At 42.4% G+C, this 20,280-nt stretch overlaps 1 protein-coding gene across 3 annotated transcripts in view; it reads left to right on the top strand.

The window, feature by feature from the left end:
• TTC28 (tetratricopeptide repeat domain 28) overlaps nt 1-20,280 on the top strand; it is a 661,711-nt gene that overhangs the window by 539,229 nt on the left and 102,202 nt on the right. For all 3 annotated transcript variants that reach the window (XM_060028281.1, XM_060028280.1, XM_060028282.1), the window contains one exon: nt 18,174-19,515. In XM_060028281.1, coding sequence (XP_059884264.1) covers nt 18,174-19,515 — 1,342 coding nt within the window. The remainder of the gene's footprint in view (nt 1-18,173; nt 19,516-20,280) is intronic.

The following is a 20,280-nucleotide window of genomic DNA, read 5'->3' as shown; positions in this document are numbered from 1 at the left end:
AACGTGTTCCCCAAAGTTGAGACCCACTAGTTTACAGACTGGCTAAATGTCTCTCTATGTGGCACTGTTGACAGGACCTCCACTGGGAATAGCTCACCTGCCTTGGTTCACTTGTTGCCTGGGTAGACTTTTAGACTGCCAGCACCAAGAATACTGGAGTGGTGGTATAAATACCTAAAGCATTTGATGCATTGTTACGTGCAATAACCTCATTGTGTTCAGGGAGAGAGAGGTTGATTAGGGCCGTCTAGATCTTGCTAAATGTCTAAAGGCAGAGTAAGCATCTTTTCCAATCTTTGTGATGATTGCAAAGTTCCCCTTTCTTACTCCTCACACAGCCTGGCCCTCATCTCCGACCACCACTTACTTAAAATCGTGTTTAGGTCTGCAAGTGGATCTCATTATTAGCCACAGAAGTGTTAAATATAGATACCAGAATTCGAATCCAGCTCCATGGTTTGGCAACAGAGGTTGGCTGTTTGCTTTACATAAGTATTTCATTGAATCCTCACCTTACCCTGTTTCTCAGGTGAGCAAACTGAGGTTCAAAGAAAGTAAGCTATTTGCTGGAGCTGCAATTCGAGTTAGTTCAACAAAGACTTTTGGAGTCTCTGATGTGAGCCAAACATTGAGCTAAGTCCCAGGGCTCCAGAAATGAAGAAGGTAGAGTCATTTGCTTCACGGAGCTCACTGTCTTGAAGGGTAGACAAATGGGCCAGGGCAGCACTGTCCACTAGAAAGATAATGTGAGCCACACACGTAATTTAAATTTTTCTAGTGGCCACATTTTAAAAGGTAAAAAAGGTGAAAATAAATTTATTAACATATTTTGCTTAACTCACTACATAAAACATACTATCGTTTAACATATAATCAATATGAAAATTAATGACATTAATCAATATGAAAATTGAAATCCTGGGTGTGTTTTACATTACAGCACATCTCAATTTGGACTAGCCACGTTTCAAGTGCTCAGTAGCCACATGTGGCCACTGTATTGGACAGTGTGCAACTAGAGAAACGTCGAGGAAACATCTTTGTTGTTTTGGGGGGAGCAGGGGTTGGTGGTTTATTGTTACCATTTTCCTACTTTAAAAGGTACCTAAAAGCCCCACCTCGGGCTAATAAGTATAATGCTGTATTCCTTATGCTGTATCTTTGCATGCAGTGAAATAATGCAGTATGCATTAGAGACCCTCAGTTGTAAATGCTCTCATATATCAAAATTTTAGCAAAATGCTGATTTCAACCCTTGACAGAGAGTGTTTCCCAAGCTAGCCTAGAGAAGAGTTACCTGTGTCTCCCAGGCCTGGTGACCCACTGGTTCCTCCTGTTGGTAACTAATGTTTTTAATCGGGCTTAACTTTGTAATGATTACAGTTTTATCAAACCTTTTAAGAATCAATCTAAGCAATAGTGTTTCACTTTATTAGAATATTTTAAAAATTGGCAAGATCACAAACTGTTCTATAGAACCTCTCTTCCAGGAGATGTAGATAAGGCTGTCTTTCTGTAATCAAATAATTTGGGATACTAGATCTCTCTCCAGGAAATGTATCCTGCATGTTAGCATATGAAAAGCTTTGAGAAGTCCTGTATGTTTCACACTCACTTGACCACAGAAGACACATGAGTCTCACGACATCTTTTAGTGTCTCATGGGACACAGCTGTTCCCAAAGCAAGGTTCAGAAAACACAAAATTACTCTTGATTACTTTTGTTACTTTGCCATGACCCTATATTTACATAATGGCAGCCTTTCCCACTAGAAGGGTAAGGCATAGAACCTTTCCTTTTTCAGTCTAAATTTACACAGTGTAGACTAGTGAGTGACTCTTGAGGCCAACAGACCTACTTAGTCAATCTGATTGCTGGAGTCACCTGTTTAGGTGAACTGCTGTAGAGTCTGGGACTTGAAGAGGAACATGGGACATGGATTGACCTCAAATGCCATGAGAGACTGGAAGTGCTGCCCAAAATGGGCTAGAAACAGTGGAAACCCATAGTTCTCCATGTTCAAGCCCAACTATGGTTACATTTGTGATTTTGATGAATCTGAATGGTATGTCCAGGGTCCAGCCCAATAATTAAACAATATCATGATTAGATTGTTTCATTATATTAAAGAAATGCCAGTTCTCTTTTTGGGGAGCCATGCTTGTCCTTCACTGGCAACCTCTGGCACTATGTAGTTAGGAACTGTTATCAGGATGGGATGTTCATTACTTCAGACTGAACGGAGGAACCGCTCCGTGCTGCACTCAGTCATTCCACACCTGCTCGGACAGGGAGCCAAACTCATTCTCTCTCTCCACTCCTCTCCAATCCTCTCTAGGACCAAAGTATTCTCTCTTGTTTCGTCTGTTGCTTTTTACCTCTGGGGTACAATGTCTTTCAGTGATAAAGAATATAGTGACTTTGCTGCTTTCTAATTTCCATTTCCTCAGTTCCTCTAAGGATTGTAGATGGGTATGTGCAGTCTCTAAGCTCCCAGTGTGGCTTTTTTTTTCACCTAATTTATGCAGATGCCTCATAATAGAAAACTTATCCTTTTGTCTCTTACCCAGTTTTTTGTAATGAGCTGTGCAACATTTTTGTAATTTAATGGATGGGTATGTTTAAAGCATGTGTGAATTAATTATGTACATATTTTTATGCTGAATAAATTTCATTAATCATTTTTTTAAAGTCATTGTTAAGCAAATTAACCTGTTTTATTAATGATTGGTGATAATCCTTTTTTTCAAACAGACCTTTAGGAACTATTACAGATAAACACATCATAAAAAGAAATATGAGTCCTCTTCCTGTAAAGCCTACACAGTATTGATCTGTACTGTTTTCTGTTACCAGAGTTCAAGGTGTAAAAGCATTCTTTATTCTCTTTTTCCCCCATGTAGCAGAGCCTTTGGCGGCATCGGTGGTCGTTCGAGCGAGCACCTAGTGGCTAGGGGGCTTTGTGTGTTGTTTGCGGTGCCTCCGTTCCTACACCTGTTACCCCATATTGTGATCGTGCCTCCCCCACCAGGTCCTGAGCAGGAACCCATGATCATTGTCTCTCATCCCCAATGCCCACTATGGCATTGCGGTAAATGTTTGCTGAACGAGTGATAATGGCATTTTAGCAAATTATGTCCCAGGCAACAGAGATGAATAAATTATTTTTTACTCTGGAGGCCTCACAGGACCTCATCCTAAGGAGATGAGATAGGAACCAGGTTCATACTAACAGTAACCAGCTGTCTGACTTTGGGTAGGTTGCTCCCCTTTGTATTTCAATTTCTCCATCTGGAAAATGAATGATTAATAACTTTGCATCCCCCCACCCCGAGTAATGCTATAAAGATAAAGGGGAGAGAGAGATGAGAGCACGGTGAGCTTTTTGGAGGCGATATCTGTGTGACACTCAGTCACCGTAATTGCCACTGTTATTATTTCTCTCGGGTGTGCAGTGTATTCAGTTTACTCCTTTGCAGAGCACAGAAGAGACCTAGCTGGAGTGGAGGGTTCAGACTGGTGAGACATGGAAGATGAGGTTGGTTAAGCAGTTTAGAATTCACCCAGTTTAGAATCCATTTTTTCAATACTGGAGAACCTATGGGACGTTGTCCTAAAGAGTTACCCCCACACACACTTCCATCCCAAGGTGATGAAGTGAAAGCCTCAGGTAAGTGATCTAGAGATGATTTAGAAGTCACCAGGCATAGATAGTGCCTCCCCAAATCCCGCCTTCTCTACCTGTATCTTGCTCACAGAAGCCTTGGTTTATTGCCCAGATGCCATTAAATGCTATCAAATATACTGGCTAAGAGCTTGAACTCCAGAATCAGGCTGCCTGGGTTCAAATCCCAGGTTGCTACTTTCTAGTCATATGACCTTGGGCAAGTTCCTTAGCCTCTCTGTGACTCGTCTGGAACGTGAGGATAATTATAGTACTTAAATCATATGCTCTTGTGAGAATCACACTGACACATGTAAAATGTCTAAAATAGTGCCTGGCACATAGTAAGTCCTCAATAATTTTCACTATTAAAATGGATATTATTATACACTGGGAAATGAGCGAGGCATTATGTACATCATCATTCTGTCATCTAATGATAGATCTGGGACCGGGATTTGGCTAGAGCCCAAGCACATGGAGGATGAGGCCAAATCCCACTGGAGCACAAACTCTGTACTTTATTTATGAGTAAATATTAGATACAGCTTGCTTCGTTTGAAGGTTAAACAGGAAAAAATAGAGATAAATGAAAAATTGCTACAAAATAAGGGAGAGGCAACAGTCATTCTCAGAAGGTAAGCAGACATTTAAATATTGTTTACTATAGGAACTAGGAGAAAAGTTTACATGAGTTTGGCATCCTTGGTAGATGCAAAAAGACATGAGACGGGAGTAGAAAACTAGAAGAAGAAAGCAGGTTAATATGGAAAAAAGGATCAGGTGATAAAGAAGATGGGTGATAGAAGGAAGAAGCACAGGGAACCTAAAAATGTAAAATCTGCAAATAAAAGTAGAACTGTGTGGTGGGAAGCTGAATCAGTGAAGTAGAGAGTGAGCTCTATCAGGATATAGAAGAGAAGAACCAAGAAACAAAGACAAGAATTAGGAAGTGTTAGTATAGGGCTCTGAGGGGTCTTTTTCTCATCTTGCTCCCACATTTCAGTTGACTGGTGTATTGTGAGGTGGCTTCTGTAGCCAAGAGAAGTTTGAACTTGCCGTGTACCTGCCAACTGCCCTTTGGCTCCTGACCAACACCAGAAAATTTGTTTCTTTTGCCACATCCTTTACCCCCCATTTCAAATGAAACCTCCTGTCCAGTGTGATACCCCCGAAAGCTATAACTGATGTAGTTCTGTCCCAGCACTTCCTAAAAATGGCTTATTTTTGCATTGTTAAAACACTATCAGAGGACTTCCCTGGTGGCGCAGTGGTTGAGAGTCCGCCTGCCGATGCAGGGGACACGGGTTCGTGCCCCGGTCTGGGAAGATCCCACATGCCGCAGAGCGGCTGGGCCCGTGAGCCATGGCCGCTAAGCCTGCGCGTCCGGAGCCTGTGCTCCGCGACGGGAGAGGCCACAACAGCGAGAGGCCCGCATACCGCAAAAAAAAAAAAAAAAAAAAAAACACTATCAGAAGAGTTACTGAACTTAAGAACAGTTTTTATTCTACAAAGCAGAGCTGTAGAGAGCAACATAATAACTATTTTCATTACCAAGAAACTTGAGAAATGGTTGTCTTACATCCTTTAAACCCATATTAAATGACCTAATTTAGAGCATAGACCTAATGGCAGATATCATCATCAAAATTCTTTTATTATTATTTTCCTTTAAGAAGCTGGTTTAGTTTTAATTATGTTTAAAAATCAGTATATATAGTATGATCTCAATAATATAAATGAAACAATCTATACCAACACAAAAACAGATTATCAGAAACTATACTAAAATGTTAGCAATGATTATCTCAGACAGTCATGAAGTGAGATAGGTAGGTAGATAGATACATACATAAATAAATAGTTTTTCTGTTTCATATTTTCTACATTGAATATAGTAACAATAATCCATTGGCTAAAAAAGAGGAAATATGATTTACAGTGGCTTAAACAAACGAGGACTTATTCTTCTCATAAAACAGCAAGTGTGAGGCACCTGATGTTGGTGCAGAGGCTAAGGGTAACAGGGACTGTTACTCTGCAATTCTCACACTAGTCTCTTATGCCTCATGGTTACACGGTGGCTACTAAAGCTCCAAGCATCATGACCAGTTCAAATCAGGAGAAGCAAAGGATGCCGAGCCAGCTGCTTCTGTACCCGTTTATCAGAAAAGCAAAAACTTCCTCTAAAATGCCAGCAGACTTCTGCTTTTGTCTACTGACCACAGTAGTGTCACTTAACCAACCCTGACTGCAAAGAAGGCTGGGAAAGTGAATATTTAGCTTTCCAGCTCCATATTCAGAGGTAGCAAGGGAGGAGGAAGAAGTGAAAATGAATGTTGGGTGAGCCAAACTTTGTGGTCTGCTAGAAACATTTTTTTAATATGTATTATTTTTATAATTGAAAAATATTTTTGAGATTATTATGTTCAGTTTTGATTATAGAATCTAAATAATGTAAAAATATGCCAAAAGGACAAAAAGAAAGCCATAAAAGCATTAAAGTTGTCTGCTCTGGGTCTTGACAGCAGTAGTATTCTGCATTAGTGTTTCTGTGTGTGACAGAGGGGGAGAGATTGAGTGGTTCCTCTATTTATATGTACATGGAAGAAGTGTTTGGCTGGAGATAGGAGTGTAGACGGACAGGGGACTGGTCTGGCAGGATAGACAGACAAGGACCCACCCCTTTCTGATGTAGCAGGGTTGAGGTGTGTCAAGAACAAACAGATGTTTTGGGAAGCCCAAGTTTAGGTGATTTCTACAGATTTCTCTGATCCTGTGAGTTTACACCTTGAATAAAGGAGGTAAATGGGGTTTCCCATTTAAAGCGGTTCACAAGAGGAATACACGTTTAAATCTTCTGTGATGTGCATGAGTGAGCCAGCCTCAGGAGCCTCTAATTTCCTAAGTAAATTCCTCTCAATTAAACAGAAAGAGGAAAAAAACTGAAAGCAGTAAACGGATTCACAATTTCAATCCCATTCCATGTTTTTGAAATTGCCCTAACCAAAAGCCCATATTCTAATAGAAAAATGAGCAGAATATATGAATCACTTGTTTTGATAGCATTATGCTTAATCTAGCTAGAACACTTCACACAATCATAGAGTTTGAGTTTTCTATCCAGTGTGAATTTTTAAAATGAAGCTTTTCAGACCCGATTGCCTTGGGAAAGCAGATTTCATAATTTGCTCTCCAGCCTTGCTGGAAAATCCATCTGTCTTTGCAATTGAATTTGCAAAGTGAAGTCATTTTGAAGAGCTGTTCTTTTGGCCAGCTCTTCTGCTCCTCCTCCCTTTCCCTGTTCGTTTCCAGGGCTTCCTGTTGGTCTGGGCAGTCCATGCCATCCTCTCGTCCTCTCTGGGCTGACAGAATGATGTGGCCTCAGGAGAAGGGCTTTGTCCTCACTGCAGACTGTACAGTTGAATTCTGTAGCAGTTGCTGCCTCAGACTTTCAGAGGAACGAAGTAATCCAGGGGAAAAGTGCTGGGTTGGGAGGCTGTGGGCCTGAGCTCAGGTCCTAGCTGTATAACTTAGTGACCACGTGGCCTTTGTGAGTGTCTTCAAAAGCAGGCCCAGCTACCCTGCCTTTGTCCTGGAGTCAAATAAGATAATGGAGGCCTGAAGACTTTGCAAACTGACAAGTGCCGTAAAATGTTAGATTTAATTCTGTCCAATAATTCAGTGAACATTTTTGGAAACAGTGAGTTTTAGGGTATCTGAAGTATATCCATTAGGCAGTTAGATTTATGAGACTAAGGTTTAGGAGAGAACTCTAAGCTGGAAGTGCATATTTGGGAGTCACGTAATCGGTTCTTGTTGTCATAGTTTTGAATGAGATCACCAAGGAGAATTTTGTATATTATTGTCATTATTACTGCTACTACTATTTTCATTATTTAGGGAAAGGTTCCCCTCTTCCTTGTTAATTATCATAATGAAATTGGGAGGAAGCCCATATATGGTGTCTTTTGATTTATATTCTCAGTGAATTATATTTCACAGGTAAGAAACTGGTAGAGGGAATCAGTCAGTACACCAGATTTTTTTTTTTTTTTTTGCGGTACGCGGGCCTCTCACTGTTGTGGGCTCTCCCGTTGCGGAGCACAGGCTCCGGACGCGCAGGCTCAGCGGCCATGGCTCACGGGCCCAGCCGCTCTGCGGCATGTGGGATCTTCCCGGACCGGGGCACGAACCTGTGTCCCCTGCATCAGCAGGCAGATTCTCAACCACTGTGCCACCAGGGAAGCCCAGTACACCAGATTTTAAAATTAGGGTTTCCAGTTTCTTAGTCTTTTGCTTAGATTATTGGATACCAGCCAAAAGACTTCCTAATTTATTATTTTGCTGATTTATTTTAACAGCTTCAACTATATGACAGTACAGAAGTGAAGTTGTTTTTTTTCAGATTATTAATGAGTGCCAGGGTATGAAATCACCTCAGCATCCAGTGTTTCTCAATGTAGTCTCTTGGCATTTGGGGATGCAGTGGTTCTTCATTGTGCAGGACTTACCCACATGGTGCAGGCTGTTTGGTACCCCTGGCCTCACCCACAGCCTGCCATGGTGGGCCCCCAGATATTCTGACAACCCAAATTTCCCCTCTACATTTCTAGATGCCCTTGGGGGGCCTCCTTTCCCACATGCACACACTGAGACCCTTAAGAAATGGGCTCCATTTCTCTCATCACATGCAGAGCTTGGCTCTGATATTCTCAGAGCCCTTGATTTTGCACTCTCCTTAGATGGTATGACCTGGTGGCAAGTTCCCTTTGGTGTACTCGCTTTGGAAATATGACGGCATCTTAAGGTAAAGTGAATTATATTCTGTAGCAAAATAATTTTAGAGGGAGTGGCATATTTTGATTTTGTTATTTATAATATGAAGCGCTATGGTAATTGAGCTGTTTGGAATAATACTGATACCCTAGAAAATGGAGTATCACACCTTGGTATTCACTGGTTTATTTGATCTTCATAATAGCCATCTGAGATAGATGAAAACTTGAGGCCAGGAGAAGTAGTAACTTTCCTAAGAGCATGAAACAGTGAAGTGGTAGAACCAAGAATAGGGAACTTCTAATTCTGGTCGCAGTGTCTTTCCATCATCAAGTACTGTCTCTAAGTAACTGGCATTTCTGGGTTATTAAAGCTGGTAGAACAAGACCAATGAAACAAATTGCAGCAAAGTCAAGAAGTGACAGGCTAGGGGGGTAGGCAGATTACTGAGGTAAAGTCAGCTGAGCATAGAGCAGATGTGGAAGGGGTTTTTGATTGCTTCCTTGTTTATAACTTGTTTCATTCCATAAAGGATTTTACTTAACTTATCAAATGATGATACACTAGAAATAGAAAATCAAGAAAATACAAATAAAAGTAGGAAACCAAGATTAAAGAAAAGAGCCTAAACATGCAGCCCATAAAGGCTAAAATATTTAGTTGTTAAACAGTTTCATATTCGAGTCAGAGCTTCCTGGTGACCAAAAGCAAAAACAGAAACACATAATTCTCCTTACCCAAAAGATAGGAGCATAGAATTCCTCAGAGGAAGGAAAACAGAATTCTGAAAGAAATTTCTCAAGAGAGGTTTTATATAAGGGAATTTGGTAACAAAATTTATACCTGTCAAAAAATTTTAACAGCAAAGATTATAATAGATTTCAGTATGCTTTTTCTACTGTCAAACTTGAATCAAAAACAAATCAACTAATTAGGGCATTAAGATTAAACCTCAATTCACTTAAGCCTATTCTGTGTGAGTCGAAGGTAATTTGGTTCAAGTTTATAGATTTTAGTGGTCTCACTTGATCCAGGGCTAGAATTTAGAACATCCAGAGGTGTGGATGACCCCAAAACCACTCATGAAATAAATGTCTATTAATAGGTATCTCTCTTCTGACACAGAGTTTTTAGGACAGTTTGAAATTGTATGGTTTGACAAGGCTTGGAGTATTGCTATTGGAAGGCACATCCATCAGGATGTGTTAGGGTCTGGTGCAGTAACAGCAGCCCACAAGTCTTAGTGGCCCAGAACAGCAAAGTGTTGTGTTCATGCACAGCCTACCACAGGTTCGTGTAGCCCTCTGGGGCAACTCAGTAATCCAGGCCTGCCGTGGCTCCGTCTCCCTACAGCAGTGCCATCTGGAACACACAGCTTCCACAGTCAGTGGGGCAGGGGAGGGGAGTGTGGAATATTGTATTCCAGCCCTTCAGTGCTCTGTCTGGAAGTAACATATCACTTCTGCTCACATTTCATGGGGCAAAGCAAGACACTTGGCCATGCCTAACTTCTAATGAGTGGGAAAATAGATACCTGGATGTAGAAGAGAACCAGAGAACAGTGATCATTAGTAAAGTCCATCTCAGAATGGGGAGAAAGGCAGGCCAAGCCAAGTGAGTGGGACGAGAAAGTCAGGCATCCAAGGCAGCGTGGGAGTGAGCAACAGGGCAAGGGGGCTGCTTCGTGGCTGGCACAGCGCAGGGAGCACGGGGCAGGGATGGCTGGGCTGGACCTGGATCCGGAAAGCTCGTAAATGCTGTTTTAATTGGCTTGTTCTCTACACTACAGGCCAGAGGAACCCTCAGAAGGTGCTCCAGGGAGGTGGGACCTGTCCAGTGTCTAGAGGCTCAGCTCAAGGGAGGAGCAGAAGCAGCTATCTCTGCATTTCAGTGATTCTACCCCAGGGCTTGAAACAAAAGAAATGTTTGTTTCATATTGAAACTAACTCCCTGTAACATTCTCAGCATTGTTAACTTATGAGGGTGCCTCCCACCTCTTATTGTGAACCAGAATGAAAACCAGGCATGCTTTGCCTTTTCCAAACAGTGACTAATGGCCAGGCTTGGCCAGGCAGGCCCAGCATATTTTTCACTCTGCTCTGGGCTTCGCACCAAGTTCCCTCACAGTGGCCTGGTCACAGCCGTTAAGGATGACTGTGCCTAGCACTTCCTACCTCATCATCCATCTCCAGAGCCCCCTCTGCAGCCACCTTCTTTTTAATAGGTTTAATTATTACTTCCCCTACTTCATGGCACAATTAATCTTCCCCACTGCCTCAGGATTTACAGCCGTACAGGCCCAGGGAATCACTGAGCTGTTCACCTGCAGTCTTGGTTTTTAACTATCCGAGGGAAGGTAGGAAGTGGGGCCACGTATGAAGGCAGTGAAGTATTTGTGAGCTCCAGTGGCTCCAGGCTGGCTTCTTGTCGCCTTCACTCAGCCCAGGCCTTTGGGGCGGTGGCAGGAGGGGACTACAGAGGAGCTGCCTCTGTCTCTGTTCACCCTAAGGGAAGCCTTGAGGGCTGGGGATGGAGCAGCTAGTGCCTCTCTCTTTCTCTTTCGACTGCATTTTATTAAGTTTGGTTATAAGATGAATAAGTTCTAGGGATCGAATGTACAGCATGGTGACTATTGTTAATAATGTTGTATTGTAAGAGAGTAGATCTTAAGCATTCTCACCACAAAAAGGTGATGGATGTGTTAATTGACTTGATTGTGGTAATCATTTCACAGTGTATATGCATATCAAGTCACATTGTACACATTAAATGTATATAATTTTATTTGTCAATTATACCTCAGTAAAGCTGGGGGGTGGTAGGACAGGTAGTTTCCAGTGAAATGTGTTTGTGGGAGGGAGAGGTGGCACGTGCAAGGATTTCCTCGGCTTTATTATAGCCACCTCCTCAGGATTGAGACAGAAGGGAAGGGCAGTTGGGATCTGGGACAGAAGTGCCACTGTACTCTCAATGTCACTGAAGACATCCTAAATTGCTGTTGAAGCAAAAGAAGATTACAGGCTCTTAACTTCACTTACCCTTTGGAGGAACAGGAAGAGCCTGGTGGGTTTGGTAGAAAAAGTAGACAGATGTAATTAAGATAAATGAGGGCAGAAGAGGCAGATGATGGCCCAAGAGTTCTCTGGAGGTGATGCCCACACCGGCAGTTACATCTGCTTCCTCCCCCTACATTCCAGAGTCTCTTAGGGTTTTCTGGTCTCTAATGTATACCTCTCTGCTCTAGAAAAAAATTTAGCCAGCCCATCGGTCTGTTTTTACATAGCTGCCAGAGGGTTGGTTTGCCATGACAGTATACTAATGTTAATAAAGAAGAAGTGGGTATAAAATCATGACCACCTTTCACTAGGAGGCATGCCAGCTTCATTACAGAAGGGGAGGAAGTGAAACAGCATGGACTCCTGAGTCAGAAGAACCAGGCTCCTGTATCAGTCCTGCCACTTTGAGCCATATGGGCCTGATTTTTGATATATAGGGTTCTTGAACCCTATATTGACCTCGCAAGATTGTTTTGAGGAGTGAATGAGATCATCAAGTAGAGAGCCAGGCACAGGTTCTCCGGAAAAGCTTACCTACCAGGAAAATGCTTGTAGCTGAAATCATATGATGAGCAGTTTTGGAATGATCTGACATTTAAAAATATCTATACCTTTGCTGTCTTCCACTGGCAAAAATAATGGAGACTCGTCTCCGGGAACATAAATAGTCACCTGAAAATGAGTTAGTTAAGACATCCGGTTGGTTGTATTTATAACAGAGCACTATGCTCTTGTGCCTTTGTAGACATTTGTTTACTAACCAGATCTGTCCCCTCCTCCCCACCCCAAGCTTTGAGATATTTTAAGTACACTGTAGAGAACTCTTATGTGGAAACTTGAGAGGGAGAGAGAGGGTCCAGGGAACCTAGAGATGTCCGGACTTGGAATAATGGGTCCCCAGGAGAAACTGGGGCCCCTTCTGGGGAGGGGGAGGATTGGGAGAAGCAGCTGAGAATATGCAGTGCTGCAGAATATTCTGTGGAGCAGGTTTTCTCAGCTGTTTTTACCATCCCTTCCCACTCTGCCTCTTTGATAGACAAAGTATTACCCTATCTTTTTTTTTTTTTTTTTTTGCGGTACGTGGGCCTCTCACTGTTGTGGCCTCTCCCGTTGCGGAGCACAGGCTCTGGACACGCAGGCTCAGTGGCCATGGCTCACGGGCCCAGCTGCTGCACGGCATGTGGGATCTTCCCGGACCGGGGCACGAACCCGTGTCCCCTGCATCGGCAGGTGGACTCTCAACCACTGCGCCACCAGGGAAGCCCAATATCACCCTATCTTTAAGATGATTTGAAATTAAAGACAAAACTAAATATCATGACAATAAACAAATCAGGGCAAAGGGACAAAGCGCTGTGTTGTTCTGTCTACAGATGTCCTCCTCCCAGCCTGGAGAAGGATACGTATGGAGTCTGGTATAACTGTAGAGGCTGGTGACCAGCTGGTTTCTTTTTTTCTACTAAGGTCCCGAAGACGAAAAGTAAACTTAAACGTCCATATTGGGACTTACTTATGAGGGAGTTTCCTGATCCAAAAGGAGCTACAGACCTCTCTGCCTATCTCAATTATTTGATTTAACTTTTTATTATGGAAATTTTCAGACACGTACATATACACACAGAGAAAATAGTATAATGAATCCCCATATGACAACAATCCCCAATTATCAATTTTGCTAAAATCATTTCATCTATTTTCATAAACACAAACATATACTTACTTTTCCCCTCTGCTGAAGTACTTTTAAAGCAAATAGTAGACACTGTGTTGTTTCTTCTGTAAGTAATTCCATAAGTATTCCTAGCAGATGAGAAGTTTTTAAAGTATAGCTACTGTCCTGTGTCACACCTAGTGAGACTAAATACAGTTCCTTTATGTCTTCTGCTTATCTTGAAAGCAGGTGGGCTGGTACAGCTGAAGGTCTGTGGGTCGAGAGTCCTTCTCTCTGCTCTGTCGCTAACTCACTTCCTCTCACTGGGCCAGGGTCATGTCATTTACAAAGTTAGGAGGACTCTTCCAGTTCCCAAAACTTGATATTTCCTTTGAGAATAGCTAGTGATTTGGCTAGAATGTAGCCAAACTCAACCAGTTTAAAAGCAGTGGGAAAGAATAGATGAGCTCTTAAAGCCCCATTTGGATCGTGTACTATTAATAATCAAAATAATAATATTTTAAGTAAATGAGAAGAATGCACGCATCCTTTGTAGAAGTACAATGAGGCCCTACTTTTAGAGAATTTGCAAGAGAAAAGGCTGCCAGAATTCACTGCTAAGATGCTAACTATTCTAGTTTCAGTAGAGTTCTGTTAGGCTTGTCCTGTTCACACCTCCCTTGATCTTTGCTGGTAATGGTTAACAATAGAGGCAAAATGTACTGAGCACTTACTATGTCCCAGGCACTTGTGCTAGCCTCTCATAAGCATGACTCCTTGGCCCTCACAACAGGTCTTTGCAGTAGCTCTTCTTATTCCTATGGCAGTGACCATTCCTGATGCGTAGGTGGAGGCTTACTGTAGGGATGGATGTATAAATCCATAAGCATGTGTCATTTCTCTACATGCCCTGTGAGAACTGGGCTTTGTGAGGATCTTCTGCCCCACTAATCTTCATTTAATTCCCCTCCCTGCAGCACGTTGTCACCTAGCATGCCCTCTGACAGGCCCTCTGTAAGTCTTCATCTGAGTGACAGCCTTGGAAAATCAAGCTGTGGTCTCGAAAGGGAAGGAGGATCTGCAGATTATCTCCTCAGCATGTGCAGTCACTCTCCTGGCAGCTCTCAGGGATGCTTTTATGTTGCTTCAACAAAGAGAAGAGCTGCCAAGAGTGTGTAATGTTCCGTTCAGAATTCTCCAGGCTGGCAGCGGCTGGGACAGAGCAGACACAAGGGCAGAAGAAAAAATTCCCACCTCAGCCAGCCCATCTCCTCTACCCTTGCCTGTGTCTGGAAGTCTTTGTTTTGAGAGTCTTCCTATGCTTTCGAGACCCTTGGAAGTGTCAGCTGAGGGGGAAGGCGGGGCCGAAAGGGAGTGTGTGGGCAAACTGGCTGGGGGTCAGATCATTTTGCTGTAACCAGCAGGCAGTTTCTTTCACAAATCATTGAACCCTGGGTAGCCATTATCATCCCAACTGCTCCCTATTAACTAGCCAGACTCTTGAGGCCCTGAGAGCAAGAGAAATGGAATTACTTTTCCTTTGAACGCTCACTCTCTGAATACCGTTCATACTGTGTTTAGGAAGCATGCGATAGTTAGCAAACCCTATTGATGTACACTACTGTGTTTCTCATACCATTTCTTTGAGATGATTATAACCTGGCCTTATTAATAAGAAAACCAAAAACACCAAAAAGTTTTCAATTAAAAAAGAAAAGAAAAGAAAACAAAGGCTCTGAGACAGAAACTTAGGGTCTCAAAGATACTCAGCTGAATGAGGTGGGAGCCAGGCTTGTAAAACGGGACTTCTGACTTAAAGTTCTGTGCCTTTTCCATTATAGTGTGCCTTCCAGATACTTAGCCAGCTTCCTATAGGATGGGGTACAAGTGGGGAGGATGGGGTGCTAGCCAGGTGACCTGTTTCTTTAGCAGTAGGGTGCATACAAAAAACCTGAGCTTCCTCAGTTTCCTTCTCTGAAGGTCCCACACTGCTTGCTTCCTCTTAACACCACCTTAGCAACCAATCAGTGATCATATTGGCTTAAAAATCATTGCAGTGAAATCCGAAAGCTGTGGGAAAAAAAATCAATGTAAAGGCATTGCTAGGGGGGAAAGTGCTTGGAGGGATGTGTGGGCACTCATGCTGCCCTCCCCAGCTCTGGCTCTGTTCATGACTCTGCACTCATGGCGGGTCAGGTATTTTGCCCCTTATTTCTCCTTATGCAGAAGCTGAGGAGAGAGGGAATAAATGATTCATTTCCTCTAAGGATACTTGGAAATTTGAAACCTACAAGTTTTTTCTTTAGATAAAAGCCATTTAGGGATACAGGCCGCATTCAGGTCTTCAGAACTGAAATGTTTCTGTCACTAAGAGGGCTTCCTTCAGGTGATGCTAAGGTAGTGCCTTTTGGCAGCTTAGAGTTTCTAACCTTGAGACAGGCTCTGAAAACCTGACCTTTCCAGCTAGGACGCCAGTGACATCTCCAGTCCTCAGGAATGTTGCTCTAATTAGAGCAGAGTTTCAAAAATTTGAGTAATATTTAACCAGGTGTTGTGCATTCATCATAGAAAAACCATTTAAAACACAGATAAGCAAAATTTCACCACTCAAGGATCACTACTGTTACCTTTGTAAAAAATGTATGCTGTATGTATAAGTATAAACATGTATGTATATACATACATCCTATTAATGTTTTTATTAAGTGTACTGTTTTATTAAGTGTACCTTAATATATTATAATTTTTCCCATGTCAGTATATAAACTTCTATTTCATCTTTTTTTTTTTACTTCACCATTTTTAATGGCACCATGTTATTCCGTAATATAGAGTACCATGATTTGCTTATTTTAAACTATGAAATATTTTACTCATAAAAGAAAATACACAGAAGAATTACCATAGTTTGTTTAATCTCTACCACCTCGAGAATTCCCTTCCCTAGAAGCATATAGTAATTTCAGTAACTAATATTTGAATTTCACGTTATAGTTTACAATGCACTTGCACCTACATTATTTCATTTGATCCTCATTACTATCCTCTAAGGTTGGTATCAAGATTATTATTTTCCTCAATTTATAGATGAACTAAAAAAAGCTCAAAGAGGCTAAATGATTTATCCAGTGCCCTAAATCCAGTTAATGTCATACAGATGGCTGGACCCAGAGCTCAGCACGACTCCTGGGGCAGGGCAGACCTCCACTGCAGGCAGGGGAGGAAGTCAGGACTGGAGGAGTGGCCCTGGCATGCTCCTCTCTCTCCCACGCCCCCGCTCACTTCAGCTTTTATTATGTGTATTGACATTATTTGTTTCATGACCGTCTCCCTTATGACCCTGTGTGCTTTCTGAGGGCAGACACGTGTCTTCATCTCTCTCCCTGTGTGCTGCCCTCCACAAGGCTTAGTACACAATAAATATTCAGTTAATATTTGTTGGGTCAGTGTGTAAGTAAATGAATGAAGGAAGGAAAGAATGAAAGGTGTAGAGATAAGCAAATTGCAGAAGCTGGATTTCGATAGCTTGCTTTCTCAGTGCCTCTATTTTCAGTTCAGACATTTTAGTAACCCATCTTGGTGTTTTTGAGTTCTTATACTTCTGCAGGTTTTGGTCACCAGTGCAAAGTTCACACGTTGATGCACAGAAAAGCATGTTCAAAACCAAGGCGAAGAGAAACCTATTTGCATACTAGATCCCTCCACCTTTTCTGTGCCTCCCCATCCCAGCCCCAACTGAAATGAACCAGGCTGTCCTTAAAGGCGCTTCCCAAGTTACTTTTATTATATCCCTCGTTTGGAACTACTTTATATTTATGATATTTATGATATATCTCATTTTGAACTGCTTGTAAAAACAACAGCTTAGCTTAGCAGCTATAGCATAATTTATGAGGGCTGTTTGAAGTGCTGTTATTGTTGACTGTAAAAGCTAGATAGCAGAATTACAAGAAATTCTGGAACAAAAACCATTCAAATCCTATCACCTAACAAGGCAACTGTTTTTATTTTTGCATAATACCCTCGAGGTCTTGTCCATGTGCACAGATTCATTTTCCTAGTCATTGTGAGGGAGCGTGCAGCATTGTTTTCTGCTTTTTCCACTTAACATTATTGCAAGAACTCTTTTTTCCCCATTTTTCTGCATAGACTTCGTAATTATCTTTTTAATGACTGCATAATCCCCTGATGAGTTGATATACCAAAATGTACTTATAAAAGCCCCAATTGTTTGCCATTGAAGATGTTTCTGATTTTCCACTAATCTATAATGGTGCAGTGAAGATTGTTATGCAGAGAGCTTTTGCATTTGTTGTATGATTGCCTTAGAAGACATTCCCCTGAGCAGGATTGCAGGGTCTGAGCAGCACCGTGTGTGGTTCTTGCCATGCTGCTCCTCCAAAGGCTGTTCCCGTTTGTGTCCAGCAGTTGATGTGTTTACCAGCTTCAGGGCCACCTCGTCAGTGTAGGGTATTGTTTAAATTTTTTGTTTGCTAATTTAGTAGAAGTAAAATGGTACTTCAGGGTTGCTTTATTTTGCATTTCTTTGATTATTAAAAGAAATTAACATTTTCCCCTGTGGTTACTCTGTATTTCCTTGGATGTGAGTTGTCTGCTCACTTTTACTATTTTTGCCTATTTCAGTAAATTGGGGTCTTGATTTTTTTTTAAATGAAACAAATGAAATCTTTATACACGATAGCTATTGAATTTTTTTTGTATAATTCATATATTTTCCAGTATTGTGTTTGCCTTTTAATTTTAGATATATATTTATAGTATAAAGCTTATTATTTTTGTAACCAAATCTGTCAGTTTTTTTTTTTATTCCTTTTGCTTTGAAGCTTAGAAAGCTATCCCCCCTCTGGAGAGCTGATAAATATTTAATTCTACCTTCTGTTATTTTAAATTCTTTAATTCATCTGGATTGTATTTGAGTATAAATCGAGTTGCAAATTACATTTTTCTATATTGCTAATCAGTCATTTCAACCCTTTTCTATTGTTTTATTCTCTTTCTCAGGAATCATACACCAGATGAAAGGTGATTATGATACTGCACTGAAACTCCACAAGACCCACCTGTGCATCGCCCAGGAGCTGAGTGATTACGCCGCCCAGGGCCGTGCCTACGGGAATATGGGCAATGCCTACAATGCTCTGGGCATGTACGACCAGGCTGTCAAGTACCACCGGCAGGAGCTGCAGATCTCCATGGAAGTGAATGACCGTGCCTCCCAGGCATCCACACACGGGAACCTTGCCGTGGCCTACCAGGCCCTGGGTGCCCACGACCGGGCCCTGCAGCACTATCAGAACCACCTGAACATCGCTCGGGAGCTGCGTGACATCCAGAGCGAGGCCCGGGCCCTCAGCAACCTGGGCAACTTCCACTGCTCTCGAGGGGAGTACGTCCAGGCCGCCCCCTATTACGAACAGTACCTCCGGCTTGCTCCCGAGCTTCAAGACATGGAAGGAGAAGGGAAGGTCTGCCACAATCTTGGCTACGCCCATTACTGCCTTGGAAATTACCAGGAGGCGGTGAAGTACTATGAGCAGGATCTGGCCCTGGCCAAAGACCTTCATGACAAATTGAGCCAAGCAAAAGCCTACTGCAACTTGGGCTTAGCATTCAAGGCTCTGCTGAATTTTAACAAAGCCGAAGAGTGTCAGAAGTACTTACTGTCCCTAGCCCAGTCCCTGAATAACTCCCAGGCTAAATTTCGAGCCCTGGGGAACCTGGGCGATATATTCATCTGTAAAAAAGATATCAGTGGTGCAATAAAATTCTATGAGCAGCAGCTGGGCTTGGCTCACCATGTAAAGGACAGAAGACTGGAGGCCAGTGCATATGCAGCCCTGGGCACCGCATACCGAATGATCCAGAAACACGACAAGGCCTTGGGTTATCACACACAGGAACTGGAGGTATATCAGGAGCTGAGCGACTTGCCAGGAGAGTGCAGAGCTCATGGGCACCTGGCAGCCGTCTACATGGCCCTTGGGAAATACACGATGGCATTCAAGTGTTATGAAGAGCAGCTGGATCTAGGGCAGAAGCTGAAAGATCCGAGTCTAGAAGCTCAGGTCTATGGCAACATGGGCATCACAAAGATGAACATGAATGTGATGGAAGAAGCCATCGGCTACTTCGAGCAGCAGCTGGCCATGCTGCAGCAGCTGAGTGGAAATGAGTCTGTGCTCGACAGGGGCCGGGCCTATGGCAACCTGGGGGATTGCTACGAGGCCCTGAGTGACTATGAGGAAGCTATAAAGTACTATGAACAATATTTATCTGTTGCCCAGAGTCTAAATCGCATGCAAGACCAAGCCAAGGCTTACCGGGGCCTGGGAAATGGACACAGGTAAAAATGACAGAGGTCAAATGTGGTTGATAAACCTGCACAAAGAGCAGTTGTGAAAGTAATGGCCACTTAATGTCTGCATGGCAGCTTATTGACTACAAATCATTTCCGTGCATACCTCATTTCGTTCCTCCAATAATTCTGTGAAATTAGCAGGGTATATTTTTACCCTTATGTTATATAGGAAGAAACTAAGGCCCAGAGTTTATGTCCAAGATTACACAGCTTAAAAGGGACAGCTGAGGTTAAACCCAGGGCTGTCTGACTCCAAATGCACTACCTTTTTGACTACATCACAATGAGCAGAATAAAAGAGATAATAGGAATGGGAAAGATGAATGAATTGATCTAACTTATATTTTCTGAATGCCCCTCACATTATATGGATGTGTTCATTAATATAACACCTATACCCACCAATTACCTGGACCCCATTTGGTTGCTTTTAGGGAAAGCCACCTCATAATAGTGCGAGTGAATAAACATATACTGTCATGCTAGCCACCTTGCATAGATATCTTGCTTAATATTTATAGCAATCCCGTATTAGTCTACATTTATTATCATCTGCTATGGGTTGTGGGATTTATTAGCATCCAGAAACTGAAGCTCAGGAAAAGGAATTCATGTGTCCTACACAACTGGCTTGGTCTGCCGCCAGAATCCATGCTCTTCTCACTCTTATCGTGTCATCTCTTAGCAGCACAAAAAGATACACTGTTGGCCAAGGTGGTGCTTTCCTTCTGAACGTGGGCAACCCAAGAA

The sequence above is a fragment of the Delphinus delphis genome, chromosome 13 (genome assembly GCF_949987515.2).
Source record: "Delphinus delphis chromosome 13, mDelDel1.2, whole genome shotgun sequence".
Taxonomy (NCBI): Eukaryota; Metazoa; Chordata; class Mammalia; order Artiodactyla; family Delphinidae; genus Delphinus; species Delphinus delphis.
This window is presented reverse-complemented; position numbering and strand designations above follow the sequence as displayed.